The 14,674-nt window shown below is 49.5% G+C and overlaps 1 protein-coding gene across 1 annotated transcript in view; it reads right to left on the bottom strand.

The window, feature by feature from the left end:
- Nucleotides 1–7,080: 7,080 nt before the first annotated feature.
- The window catches only part of LOC116854972, a 50,765-nt gene continuing 43,171 nt past the window's right edge, over nt 7,081–14,674 (bottom strand). The window contains exons 6-8 of the mRNA XM_032837245.1: nt 13,821–14,023; nt 11,367–11,452; nt 7,081–7,259 (exon numbers count right to left, since the gene is read on the bottom strand). Coding sequence (XP_032693136.1) covers nt 7,081–7,259; nt 11,367–11,452; nt 13,821–14,023 — 468 coding nt within the window. The remainder of the gene's footprint in view (nt 7,260–11,366; nt 11,453–13,820; nt 14,024–14,674) is intronic.

Genomic DNA, 14,674 nt, shown 5'->3' on the forward strand with positions numbered 1-14,674 from the left:
GAGCCGGGCCCCGCGCGCCCCGGCCCAGCCCCGACACCTCCGCCCTCCCCCAAATGTTTGCACCTCCATCAAAGCGGCGGGGCGGGCCGCGGGCGCGGGGGTGGTGGAGGAGCCGGGCGCCCGAGCTCGCCCCGGCCCGCACGTCCCCGAGGGGCAGCCTGGCCGCCGGCGACGCGCCCCAGCTCTCGCACCGGTGCCAGCCTGGACCGCACCGCGGGCTCACCTGCGCCCGGCCGGAGGCCCTCCGCGCCCCGCCCGCGCACGGCGAGCCCAGCCCCGCGGAAGGGCGCGCCCTGTCCGCTTCGCCCGGGTCCCGCGGGTCTCGCTCCTTTGAAGGCTCAGCGCTCCACCGCGCGGAGTCCCGTCCCGACACGTCCCTCGCCCCGCGGCGCTGCAGGTGGCTGCGCTAACACCCGTCCAGCCCACCCCGGCGCCCCCCCTCCCCGGTTCTCGCGCCTTCGCCGGTGTGGAAGGGGGAGCCCCGCGCCCGGAGTCTCTGCCCGAGGCTGAGCTCCGCGCCCGCAGTGGGAAATACTCAAAATTCAACCAAAAGAGTCCTTTTAGGAAGTTTTCCCGCTTCCCGTAGGAAAACAGGACGTTGATGACGAGGTTTGCGTGGCTTCTGTGGGCTGATCTCTGTTTCTGTGGAAGGTGGGAGTGAGCAGGGGCTGGCCAGGGTGCTCTCGGGAGAGCAGGGTCTGGGGTGCGCCTCCCTGCCAGGCTGGCTGGCCGCCCCGCCTCGCGGTGTGGGGAGCGGGTGGTTTATTACCTTTCGGTGAGAACCTCCGCGGGGAGAGCGAAGGAAAGGTGACAATGAGCAGGAAATAGTTCAATAAGGTCTCTTTAAACAATAACATTTCTCCCAAAACTGGAGCCCAGGATGAGAAGAGGAAGCAGAAGCTCCGAGCGCTGGCCACGAGCCTCGGAAGCCCTTGCCCACCACTCTAGCCCGAGCGTGTGGTTCCAGACTGTTTCCCGGTCTTCTTCGCACGCACCCCACCCCCGCACCCTATGGGAACCGCCAGTGCATGGGGTGAAGCGCCCCATTTAGAACAGCCCTGCGCCCTAGCTAGGGGGTCTTCCGGAAGGACTTGGAATGTGCGCCGGGGCTACCCCTTTCCTGCCTGCGCCTGGCGCTCCAAGCCGCGGGAGGGATCCCGGCCGGGGGGCAGACGACCCCCGGCCTCTGCTTCCGGGAGCCAGCGCAAGGATTAAGGGTCTGGTGCCCCCCCCCCCCCCCCCACCAGCTGGAGTAAGGATGTTCCAGGGCTGATTTTGCGCCCCTTTCCAAATGGGTACTGAAAGTCTGGAAGCCCAGCACGCCTTGATACTATCGACATTTCTCAGTTTCTTTTGTTGTCTCAGATGCCTGGGATACCCAAGGGGATGACCGGAGTGGGGAGTTTTTCTTCTGGAAAGAGGCACCAAAAGGACTTCATTTGCCCCTGACACCCAGACCCTCCTGAGTCGCCCTCCATCCGACTCTTCTGGCCACGGGGATTTGGAGGACTTGTGAGTGCATCTTTCCTAAGAGAATAAAAGTGTCTCAAAGATCATTTCCCTGGCCTCAGACAGCCTGAGCTCCCACACTTGGAGGAAAGGTGAAAGGCTGGGTGTGAGGGGGGTGGGGGAGGAAGGGTGGGTCGCCAGTGGAGATGGTGGGTCTCCAAAACCTAGGTGGGAACGGAGGCATCCAATGCTCCCTGCCCTAAGGCTCCAGCTCTCTCTCCCTGACCGTCCTGGGGTTGTTTCCCCAAAGTCCAAAAGAGCTCACCAATGCCAGAGAGCTTTCGGATCCATCCAGAACGCTGGCTCTGACCTCAGCGGGCCCCCTAACAGCAGTGAGCACCACCAAATAAGGACAAAAGCCCAGGGAAAGAAAGTTAAATTTCAAACGTTTGCAACGACATTTTTACCCTCCACAAATAAAGTCCAAAGTGTCCAAGGACACCACCCAGAGAGGTAGCCCCACTTGCTGGCAGAACTAGAGGCTGGGAGTTACTGACTTTGCGTCCCTCTGGGGCTCTCCTGGCCTCCCTACCTATTCTTCCCCCACCTTTCTCTGCCTCATTTTCTGAATCTTTGTTCCTTGGTTCTCAGGACAAGCATCTCCACTCTCCAGGCTTTTCAGTGAAGGCTGTGGTGCATGACAGTTTACAGCCAAAAACTTCCTCAGGCCCAGCTGTAAAGGATTCCCAGTTAATAACAATGTGCCTCCTTGGTGGGGAGGAAGCACTTTTGGCTGTTTCTCTCCCAAGGTCTGCCTCTGCTTGGGAAGCCCAGCTATTGGAGTAAAAGGTCCTATGGCTGGGCCTCAGGATGCAAAGGGTCACCCCCAAAATAACTTAATGAACACTTTATAAGAAATCTCTCTAGCGTGCGCGCACACACACACACACACACACACACCTCAGTTCCCATAGAGGCAGTTTCCCCCAGCTCCCACCCTTCCCAAGCAACAAAACCATTTGTCTTTTAGGAGAAGGCATCGATGATGCCCCAACAGGCTCAAGGCCAGTGGGCACGGGGGACAGCATTGTGGGAGCCTTCTTTTCTGGGAGAAAAACTACATTTTTTTTCTGACTATATGCTTTGTGCTCAGTGTGGAATATAATATGTATTATGCATACAGGAAATGTGTGTGTGTGAACATAGAAACCTCAAGCATTAATCACAGCCCACATTTTGGTGGATTTTCCTCACCTTTGTTCATTCCATCCTTCTCTGGGGCTCAGTCTCCCTCACCGGTGAAGCAGAGTTTTGCCAAAAGCATTGGCAAGTCCTAAAATGTAAGAAGGGTGCTTCCCAGCAAACCGTTTCTGTCCCCAGTTGGTCTGTTTGTCTCCCCCATTGAAAGAAACCTAGTTCGTTTTAGTATGGCTTTTAAAGTTGATTTTGTAATTCTGTGGACTCCTCACCATTAAAAAATATTTTTGAGGCTGTTGGGTTGTTTGGGGGCACCTCTGGCTTGTGGAAAAGACACAGGTATGTTTTTCCCGAGTGCATGTGGCTGTTCCCATGGCTGAGGCCACTGTCCTGCGGCCACAGGCAGCCAGGCCTCCGGGCCTGAGCTCTGGCTTGCTCTCCGGGGCGCAGGCATGGATGACTGTCCGCTGAAACGCACTCCGAAACCAAATCCGTCCTCACTAGACATTCTGTGTGCTTTGTGGTGCAAGACAGCATACGGTTTCCTGACAGAGTTCACACATTAAAGACAAACACACGCGCGCGGCGGGAGAGGCTCAGGCCTGGGACGGTCCCAGGGCCCCTTCAGACCACAGAGCTGTCGCTCCCGTCCCTTTGGATTCAAGGCTGTAGAGCAGAGCTCGGGGGGCAGCCGGGCTGCGGCCCATCTGAGGGCGGGGACCTTGACCATCTTCCGTGTGGACACTTAACATTGTCTATCCCTGTCTCCGTGCCTTGATTCCCCTTGAATGCAGGGGAAGCCCTTCCGCGGTCTGTCCGGCTGTGGTCCGGATTGCAGTGACTGTCCCAGTCGTCCAGTCATCCTCAGGAGCTCCTGGCGTCCAGATCTGGCCCCGGTCTTGCTCCTGTGGCCGTGGCTCCTAGTCTTTCTGCGCTTATGAAGTGGCTCGTGATGTGTCCATTGGCCTCTGTCCTTCTGATTCTAGTGCCTCTGATGGGGAGCTCACTCCTGTGGCAGCCCCCATCCCATCCAGGACCCGGTCATGGCCGCACTGGCCTCTGGGTCAGTCTTGCTCCCTGAGGCTCTGTTCCTGTTTCCCACAGGCCACGGCTCTCCGGGCCTCCCTGAGAAGGCCCCGAGGTCTGCTGGGCTTGTCATCTGGTTCCTGTAGTTCACTCTCTCCTGAAGCTGCTTTTCTTCCGATCCTTACAGATAATCTCATCGCCCTCATCCGGCTCACTCCCCCCAAACAGCGCGGCTGGCGGCTGCTTTCCGTGGACCGGGGGTCGTGGACGTCCCCTCACAGCGGCACTGCGAAGACAGGCGAGCCGCAGGCTCTGACTCAGTTGCTGTGAAACCAGCCCTTGGCCCGTGGGGGGGGCTCGGCAGGTCCTCACCGAGGGATGGGCTTGGCAAAATTGAAATGCGGCCTGGAGTGTGTCTCTAAGGAGAAGCAGGAGCCGCGGATCCCGTATCCACCTGCACGTGGTCGGGAACGTTCTCCCACACGGGGACTCAGTGTTCATCCTTCCCACTTACGAACACGTCCGAGCCGCGGAACCAGACAGGCTCACGGATTCAGTCCGTGGTTTCGAAGACGTTAAAGGCGGGATTCCCTGTGGACATTGTGTATAAGACGAGGCCCAAAGGATGAACAGAAACGAACTCTCCCAAAGGAAGCGGTGAGTGTGCGGGCATGGCAGCCTCCCTCCAGGCTGAAAATTACTCCAGAAATCCTGGTGGGAGACTCCGCGTAACCATCTAAGTCATGATCACACGCGCAGCACGGCGACGTCATGACCACACACAGCAGGACGGGACCTTCTTTCTCCTTTCTTTATACCTTCTCTATACCTGCACCTAGATTTTGGAAAGTCCCGTGTTAGTGCCAAATGAAATACGAAGAGTCAGATCTATTCTCTGGTAGAAAAGGATGTTGGGAATGATGCAGGTTGAAGGGCCCACCCCTGACCAGCTCTGGTTTCCATCGTCGCTCCTCAGCAGGAAGGGTGGACATTAGGTCCAGAATCCTGACGGGTGGTGATCGTTGCTCCAACAAAGTCTGGTGCAGCTAAGAGCTCACAGACTGGACGTCCGTGTGAGGGGGCAGCAGCAGCCTCCGGGTGCGGACCCCAGGGGCAGGCCACACGTGGGATTGGAGGACACGCAGAGACACGGAGACCTGAGGAAGGCAGAGAGCATCCGGGATGTTCTGTGCTGATTCTGGAGCCATGGTGAGGACAGCAGCTAAGAGAGAGTGGCCTTTTCATGACAGCAGAGATTCGAAGACACACTCCCTGACCTAGGAAGGCCAACCCGGTAGGACATTTGTTGAGACAGATGTGCTATGGGTGTGATATGGGAAGAGAAAGGGGGCAGCGGGCAGAGAGGTATGGGAGTGAGGTCCCAAGCAGACTGCTTGAAGGGAGTGGGCTTTCAGCATCTTCAAGAATAGCTGGGAAGATCCTGAGAAGATCTGCAGAGTGGACTGGCAATGAGTGGGGCACTTCCAGGGGGATCCTATAGAAATTCCCATAAATACACAGATGAACACAAAAAATGAACAAAGAAGACTGAGACAACAATCAAATTGTAAGAATGGTTTGAGGGTAGCTAATCCAGGAGCAGGAGAGAGAAGACAAAGGCAGAGCCAGGCAGGCCCACTCCGGAGGACAGAGGATAAAAGTGCCGGAGGGGAGCTAGCCTGGCTCCCGTGTCTGGTTGGAAGGATGGGGAGGGAGGAGCTAAGGTGGGAGCTCCGTCCATGTCCGGGACCAGACTGATAGTAAAAATGGGGCCACAGGAGGGCTTGGCAGGGCTGTGAGGAGAGATTCTCAGTCAGTGGTCTATTTGGAAATGAGAATTGGCACATTATACATACACGGGAACTCACACAGCTGGCGGGCTCCTGCCACCCCCCGCCCCTGCTCACCGGTAGGAGCTGTTAGCCTTTGCCGAGGTCTCTTGCACACAAGGAATGGTCCACAGCATCCTCTGGGCACCAGCCCTGCGGGGGGTCAGAGCCCGGCTTGTATGTCCAGGTAGCTAAGGCCCCCCGACAGAGGAGAAACAGAGCAGCACACGGGTTCCTGACTTCTCTTGTTTTAAACTCACCGTGTTTCCCCTAGACCAGCTTCCATACACTGCAAGCGGGAATAAAGGCAACTTTCCCCCTTTCGCCCACCACAGGCACATGGCCAGGCCTAGAGGGGGACCGGTGTGTGTGTGTGTGTGTGTGTGTGTGTGTGTGTGTGTGTGTGGAGGGGGAACAGGTTGGCTTAAATACTTTTAAATCTGAAACAAACTTTAATCATATGAAGGATGACAATAGGCTGGGAGGTGAAGGGCGAAAATCTCATTCCTTAACTTGCCACCCAGGCAGAGAGGTTGGAAACCAGAGGCGAGCTCACAGCCGATACCTTCTCCTCGCCGCCTTTCTGCAGAAGCCCGTAGTAGTCCATGCTGTTCTCTCCCCCTCCGAAAAGCTGGCCATAGTAAAGTTAATGCAGATCTGGGAGGTGAAGAAGGTCCCCAGGGTCAGGCAGGGAGAGTTCCAAGTTATGCCAGAGATCTACAGTAATTCCAAAACGGAGTAGGAAGACTCAAGTCATGTTCCTAATCTTTTACTGACTCAGTCAACGCTTGTCCACTTGCCGCCTACCTTCTGGCCATCGTCCTTACCCCAGAGGAAGGCTTTGCAAGCACCACGCCACTACGAGATCTTCTTCACGGGGTGTGGGAGGGGGTCGTGAGATTGAAGGCCGTGAAGGAAACTCATACAGACCTCTCTGCCACAGTCTGAGTGCAGCTAGATGCAGTCATGGGTTTCTCATGTTTGGGACAAAACAAAACTGTGTTAAAATTTAAAAACCCAATTAAAACTCCAATATGTGGGAATTTTGTTATTTTTTACAACAGGCAATAATGTGAGTCATCAGTTGGCTAGTTGGCCAGAGAATCGGATTAAAGATCAGGTAAATTATGGCCTTCAAGTGAGAAAATCGTTTGACACCTGTAGCCTGTAGCCCGAGTTTCTGTCACCATTTATAACGCAGATACGCGGGTTCCGAGGAAAGGCCTGGGGAGGTTAACAAGATGCCATTCGGAATCGGTTTCATTTCCAGTTGTGCGCCGAGGTGGCAAAGGTCCTCCTAAAATCGATGGGCTCAGTGTCCAACACAGGGCCACAGTTTGTTCCTTAAGTCTTTGGAAAATGAGCACTCCTGTTACCAGACCTACAGGAGACTGAGGTCTACAGGACGGCGAGGTGCGGAGTGGTGTCGTTATAAAAAGAGTGCTCACACAAACACCGTCCATTACAAAAAATGCAACAAACATATTGAACCACTGATCACCTATTTGCCATAATCCTTTCTTAAAATATTAAATCCAATCTAGCAAATTCTTTACGTGCATTTGGCTTCCTTATCCGTTTACCCGTACACGAGCATCTTGCCCCTATAGTCTGTTTTCAACACAACAGTCAAAATAAACTCGTCTTCCATGTCCGTCCTTAGCCCGACACTTCTGGACAGCAAGGCTCCGTGCTGGCATGCTGGGCAATGACTCTCTACAGAGACAGCCTTCAAGCTCATGGCCAAGAAGGCTGTTGCTGAAATCACAGAATGGGAGGCTTCACAGACCAAATGAAGAGACTCAAATGACAAGGTTTAGTGAATCAACTGGAGACACAGCACGAGAAGCCGAGGAAAGGAAATGGGGCAGATCGGTTCACGTGGGCAGGAGACCCCCACTATCTGGGCCCAGGTATATGGCTCTCTTGGCTCTAACATGTTCCCAGTGATGGTGTGGAGATGAGGACCAGCCCTGAGGCTGAGCAAACCAGCTCAGCAGATGTCCAGAGAGTAAATCCGATGGCGAACCTTCCTGGATTCGCGACCCAGCATCAGCAAGACACACTTGTGGGGGCTCCTGTTTCATCGGACCCGTCACCCCATCTCCTCCACCTACAGCTCACTCTGAAGGGAATTCCAGACGTCAGATCTGCCTCTGTAAAAGAAGGATTGCAGTGTGTATCCCTGAAAGATAGGGTTCTTTTTAGTTAAAACTAACCCTAATACCATTCTCAAACCTAAAAAAGAATTCCTTAATATCATCAAAAATCTAGTCAGTGCTTGGGGCACCTGAATGGTGCAGTTAAGCATCCAACTTTTTGTTTCAGGTCAGGTCATGATCTCAGGGTCCTGAGATCGAGCCCCATGTTGGGCTCTGCTCAGCACGGAGCCTGCTTAAGATTCACTTTCTCCCCCTCTCCCTCTGCCCCTCCTACATGTGCTCTCTCTCTCTAAAATAAATAAATAAGTCTTTTTAAAAAAATCTAGTCAGTGTTCAGATTTCCCTGTTGGTCTCATGAGTTCATGAGAAAATTCTTACATGTATCTTTTGATGCCCTGGTGCAAGAGTGTGCACAGCTGGATTATAAACCTAGAAAAGGAATTTCCAGGTAATGTCTTCCTTCAGTGTTTCTAGAATATCTGAATTGTTGTCTAAAGACGTTACACCAACTGTGTATACCACCTACAGGAAGTGAGTTTCCACTCGCTTTGTAGCTTGCTCAATAGTGGATATTGTTAGATCTTATCATTTTCCCCATCTGTTAGGTAGAAAAAGAATGTTATGGTTTCAAATTGCATTTTCCTGATTACTAAGGATTTTTAGTATCTTGTTGAATCTTCTTTTTTAAATTCAAGTATAGTAGTCATTTTTAAATGCCGGTACCAATCATTGTCGATTTTACTAAGAGCAAACATTCTCCCACTCTGTGACTAGACTGTTCTGTCCTTGATGATGTCTTTTAGTGAAAAAAAAAAAAAAATCCCCATGTCAACATGGTCAAATTTATCACACTGTTCTTTCCATTTTACAGTCTTTGCACCTTTAAGAGAGCCATTCCTACCCCCAAGATAGTCTCCCATATTCTTAAAGTTTCATAGTCCTCTCTTTTACATTTAGGACTTTAACCCACATAGAATTGACTTCTGTGCATGAGATGAGACAGAGATCCATTCTCAATGGAGAAAACCAATCGTCCAAGCACCATTTGCTAAACCATCCACTGTCTCACCAAAGATCGGCAACAAATCTACCATGATAGTTTCCGTTCTGGACATGATTTTGGAGTCTGACTTTTAATGCTGGGCTCTTTATTCTAGTTCACGGATGCTTTTATCCACCTTGAACCAATAAACATCCATTTAAGTTGCTGTAAAACCTGAAATCAGGGCCCGAGGTCTTACAGAACAAGCCCAAGCTTACTATCTTCTGTTCTCAGTGTGACCCACCTGTTCCAACCAGTAGCTCCTCCACACAAACTTCAGAATTAGTTTGTCAAATTCGATGAAAAATTACTGAAATTGCATTAAATCTAAAAACCAGATTGAGGAGAACTCACACCATTTAAATATGTGGTATTTCTATTCAAAAGCAAAATGGCTCCTTTTACGTAGATCTTTTTAAATGTCTCTCAAAGAAGTTTTATGCTTTTTTTCACAAAGGGCTCACACATACTTTTTCCAAATTAACTCCTAGGTAATTAACTTTTATTGCTACCTTAAATGTAATCTTAAAAAAATTATTTTATAAAATAATAAAATTTTTATAGTTTTTATGTAGACCCTTCATCTCATTATAAAATTTCATATAAATCTCATACAGAATCTCATTATAAAGCAAACACTTAGTAACTACCACTAAGGTCAAGAAATAGGCCATTTCCAGCATCCAAGTTCCCTTCCCCATCAAGAGTCCCTCTACCCCTTTTAAAGTTAAGCATTTTCCAGAAATGTATGATACCTTTTTGTTTTTCTATGTTCTTTGGGATTTTTCTATTACAAAAAATAGTTTTATATCTTTTGTAAACATTCTAGCTTCTCTTTCTTTTTCTTGCTTATAATACTGGTCAAACTTCCAGAACAGTCTTGACTAGAAATGAGAAGAACAAGGATCCTTCTGTTGTTTCCAGCTTCACAGAGAGGTTTCAATATCTCACCATTAAGTACATGTTTTTTACAAATATATTTTTAAGTACACTAACAAATTGAGTAATTTCCTTCTTACCCATCAATTGTGATAATTTTTATTACAAAAGAAGTTATTGAAATGAACTCCACATTAGTGGGTTAATTTGTTAATATTTTGCTTAAGACTTTTACAGCTGCACTCCTGAATGAGATCAGCCTTCTAGGTTACTCTGGGTTCACAAAAAGAGCTGGGAGATATGCCTTCCTTTCCCATTTTCTGGAGAGCACGCACAGGAATGGTGACATTATTCCTTACTTAAGTATTCAGAGAATTTACCAGTAAAACCATACAGGCCTAGGGTTTTCTCATTTTCTCTGTTAGATGGTGTTGAAATTATATACTTAATTTACTCAATAGCTAAGACTATTTAAGTATTCTACTTCTTCTGACTAAAATAATTTATAAGAATTTATTCAATGTTACTATTGAGATGTCATGTGTTTTTCTCATTGTCATTCCCCTATAATGACCTGTCCTTTCTCTCCCACTTCTTTAAGCAATGTCATTTTCCATCTGTTGCCTTTGTGGTTCCTTGGGATCCCTAAATCTGAGGATTGGTTTCTTTCATCAGTTCTGGAATTTTCAAATTTTCTCATTGACACTTTTCTCTCGATTATCCCTACTACCAGCTATAACTAAATGTATGTTGGATTTTCCTCCTAGAGCCTCTGTTTCCTTTAACCTGTTACATATCCCATCGCCTTGTTTCCCTGTGCGCTATTTTGGAAAATCCATCTTGATCTTTATATTTCAATAATTCTATCCTTGGGCATGTCTAATGTATTCTTTAACCCCCTCAATATGAATTTATATATTTATTAATTTTCCACTCTGAAAGCTCTATTTCATCCTCTCTCAAACATCTTTGATTCATTTTAAGAGTCTCCTAATGCTTGCCCATAATTTAAAAATTCTTTCTGAAATTTAACCACATACATCATACTTATGTATTTTCTCCATCTGTTAATTTCCACTATCTTGACTCCGGTGAGGCACGTTCTGCTGACTCTTTCTCCTGTCTGTTCTCATTCATGGTTCTGCATTTCCGTATGAACAATGTCACATTTACAATGAGTCTATGATTTAGTCGACGATGCTGTTGTTGCTTGTCATAACTTCGAACAAGGAAATGGAAATCTGCCATTTAATCGTTTCTCTGAGAGCTTCAGCATTTCTTCGTCCTTCCCATCATGATAGGATGTGAGTCTCATTCCTGGTCCACATAGTTGGTCCAATATCGTCTTGTTGTCCTGGCCTCCTGCAATGAAGGTAAAGGAAAAAGATATACAAACCCCAAAGGCCAAGTGCACCTACTGCCTCTTAGAACCCTAACCCTTGGCTGTTTTTTCTTATTCACCAAAGAGTTAAGAAAAAATTTACCCCCACCCTTGCCCCCGCCCCTGGGGTCATACTGGGACTCTCCTCTCTTCAGGCTGTTGACCCAACTAAACCTCAGCCCTAATCCCTGCAACCTTCATCCCCCTCCACCCAGGGAAGGTGTTCCTGCCTCTAGGCATTGCCCAGAGCTGCTCAGATTCAGAAATCCCGCTCAGCATCCTGCTCTGGCCACAGCCTCCCACCCTGCACATCTCCTGTCCTCCTTCCCACTCTAACTTTGTCTGCTTGCCTGGGGCGCTATGTCCTCTCACCCCTGGGCAGAGAAAAGACAGGAGCCAACCACAAATTGCTTGTTCCAGAGTCAGAGGTAATGGGGTCATCCTGGGAGGAGCAAGTGTCCCCTTCTTGTGTTCTGGAAGCTTAATCCTAAAGGAAGAGAACAAGAGACAGAGAAACTTGATGACCGTATTTATTTTTGCCTACACGTGAATCTTAAAATGGTATTAATACTAGTGTATATTGTTTTCTGCAAATATAAGATTTTTTTCCACTTCATTGAACTTCATAACATCAAACACTTTTGGATCATTTTAAAGACCTTTGGAACCGCCTTTAAAACCTAATTTAAAAAAACAACACCCTATGAATCCCTTCTCTGAGAACAATCAAATGTGCATAATCATATACAATATATTTTAAGTATTTTTATACCCCACCAAGCTTATGAATCGTATGTTAAACACCAAAATCTACTATCCATTTGCCAATAGGTTTCCCCATTCAGTGGCTCTCTGAAGACTGTCTCACTTATAAATTTTTTATTGCATATATGTTCACAGTTGTCAATATCTATACATCTTTTTCTGGTCATATGAATTCAAGACTATTATATCTCAGATTGGAAATTTTGATCACTAGGGAAATTATGAAAATATTCTTCAAGATTCTAGAAATAAAGCATATAATTTTGGATTTGCATTTTATACTCAACAATTCTGCTTCGGAAAATGTTTTGAGAACCACAGATATGGGCTAAGTAAAATAGTATCTGCTTCTAGCAAAACACGCCAATCTCCACTGAAACCCATTGCCAGAGAAATGAAAACAAATCAGTGTTAACAAGGGTAGGGGCGCAAGCGTATGTGTGTTTGTGTGTGTGTGTGTGTGTGTGTGCATGTGCAGAAGAAACAAATCTCTGTTGCAACTTGCATGTAAATCCAAACAAATGACTCGAGGGTGTACACTTACACGTGTTGGCCTGAAGTTAACACCCATAAGCAGCTACAATTTAGTACCATTTGAGGGCGCCCCAGGAAACAGAGATCAGAAGACTGCTGTGGTGAGATGATCCTGTCCTGTCTTCAGTTATGGGTCTACACCTGGGTGCCCAGGAGAACACCACCTGTGACGTTTGTTGGAGGGCAGAGTCAACTGGAACTGAGAGGCGCTCCCGACTCCTGACCAGCCACAGTCAGCAATGAGTGTGCACCCAATTTCTCAGGCTCTCGAAAAACCCCCTGCCCCTGGGCTAAATTTCATCTTTATGGTGAGAGAGTATGATGCTTACACTTTAAAGGTCAAGATGCATTAATTAAAACATTAACTCTGGGGGCGCCTGGGTGGCTCAGTAGGTTAAGCCTCTGCCTTAGGCTCAGGTCATGATCTCAGAGTCCTGGGATCGAGCCCCACATCGGGCTCTCTGCTCAGCGGGGAGCCTGCTTTCCCCCTGCCCCCACCTGCCTCTCTGTTTACTTGTGATTTCTGTCTGTCAAATAAATAAATAAAATCTTAAAAACAAATTAACTCTGTTCCTTTCACTCAAGCTGGAAAGGACTCCAAAAAGAAAAGTGGATATTGACAAGATACCAAGGTGGTATCTTGTCCTGGCATCTCTCCGTGCCACATCAGAATGACACCACGGAAAACACCTGCCCCACATACACCTAATCAGGCCGGGCTGCAACTGCACTTCTCCCTGATAGGAGTCGGGCTGGCGGGCACTGCTTCCGCTGGCAGACTTGGTGCCCGTCACACACTATACGCTCTCCACGACCGCTCCCTGCTGTATGGCAGGGTACGTGGAGCTCGGCTGGCACAAAGCCCTCAGCATCAGAGAGCTGGGAGTATGCACCGGGTGTCGGTAAAACACCTTATCGACACTCCTCTGAGTGTGTGCAACAACCCCACGTAGGTGTCTCTGTCGCCACTGAACAAAAGGAGGAGATCGAGGCCAGGCCTGACAAAGGCAAACAGGGCAGACAGGAGTGGAATCAGGGATGTCCGGTAATGCCTCTGATGCCATCCTGCCTCGCCGTGAGACGTGGTGCGGGTGCAATACAGATACGGGTGGAAAGCTGAACCAGAAGGGGCTCCTGCATTCGTTCAAGAAAAGTCAGCCCAGCTCCTGCTGTTTGCAAGTGACGGGATCAGGAGCAGGGCCACTGCGGTGAGCAAGACAGCTGGTGTGCCCTCTCGTCCCCCCAGCACTGGGTTTCCAACCGGGGGGCAGCAGGGGAGGGGTAGACAGACAAGCGAAGAAGCCACCTGTGGCCGGACAGGGTCTCGGCCCTCAGTCAGAGGGACAGCACGGCACCTGCGCTCAGACAGGGACACGCTGGAAGGCTGCCCTGGGAAAGTGGGCTTAGGCTGACATCTAGCATGGGAGCCTGCCACTTGCCATCTGGCACTCTTAGCTCTCCATCCCACTTACCCTGTCACTGTCCCATTCTCAAAATCTGCAGTTTGGGATTTTTTGCAATGCTTCTCCTTTCTGGCACTTTTCTAGACCACTCACATGTCACAGTGGGCAGCTGGGTGTCCTCTGGTCTTCAGGCTGGGATCTTCCATTTTACCAGCTGGGGTGTCGCCTTTCAGGAAGCGGAGGGGGGGCAGTGCTGTGGGCGGCTGTCCAGGTGGCCCTGTGTCCCCCGTCCTCCTGCCCCTGGGCTCCGGCCGCACTGCACACAGCCCGTGTCCACGTGGGAGCATGTAATCCAGCTTCGGGAAGCAAGCGTGACCTTCAGTTTTTGCTGTTGCCATTTTCATTACAGTCAGAATATGAGTAATAACTTTTAAAGCAGAACTTGGTAGTTGAACGAGAAGGGTCATTAAGAGGTGGGTTTATTTATTCACATTTTAATCTTTTCATTGCATACCATTTGATATTTTAGGAGATAGTTCCTTATTGCCAAGAAATATCGTTACGTCCCCTGTAATACCCTGGGAGCTCATCTTGTCTGATGGCCCACCCCAGCAGCGGCCTTGCTGGGTGGTGCCCTGGCGGCAGAGGGAAGGGCCAGAGAAACCAGGGCCTGGAAAGGCTGGTGCTGCTTTGACTGTGTTTTGTTTATAAGTCAGACTCAAGGTTATATTTTTATTTCCGTAAAACTGAAACTGACCTCTCTATTCCACATCAAGATCCAGAATGGAAATGCGGTTGGGTACAAATGGCTGCTGCTTCATCCCTCATTCTAGATGACGGCCTCTGCTTACAGGCAGCCCTCCTACACGCACCAGAGCTGTCGCTGGGGAATCGGCTGACACACAGCAGGGAAGCTCCCCGGGGCTGGCCCCTCGCCCCCAGCCCCCCCTGCCCCCCTGGACCTGAGACAGGGCATCACTGTGCGGCGTCAGCCCAAGACCACACTG

This window comes from Lontra canadensis, unplaced genomic scaffold (genome assembly GCF_010015895.1).
Source record: "Lontra canadensis isolate GAN:19392208 unplaced genomic scaffold, GSC_riverotter_1.0 scaffold97, whole genome shotgun sequence".
Lineage (NCBI taxonomy): Eukaryota > Metazoa > Chordata > Mammalia > Carnivora > Mustelidae > Lontra > Lontra canadensis.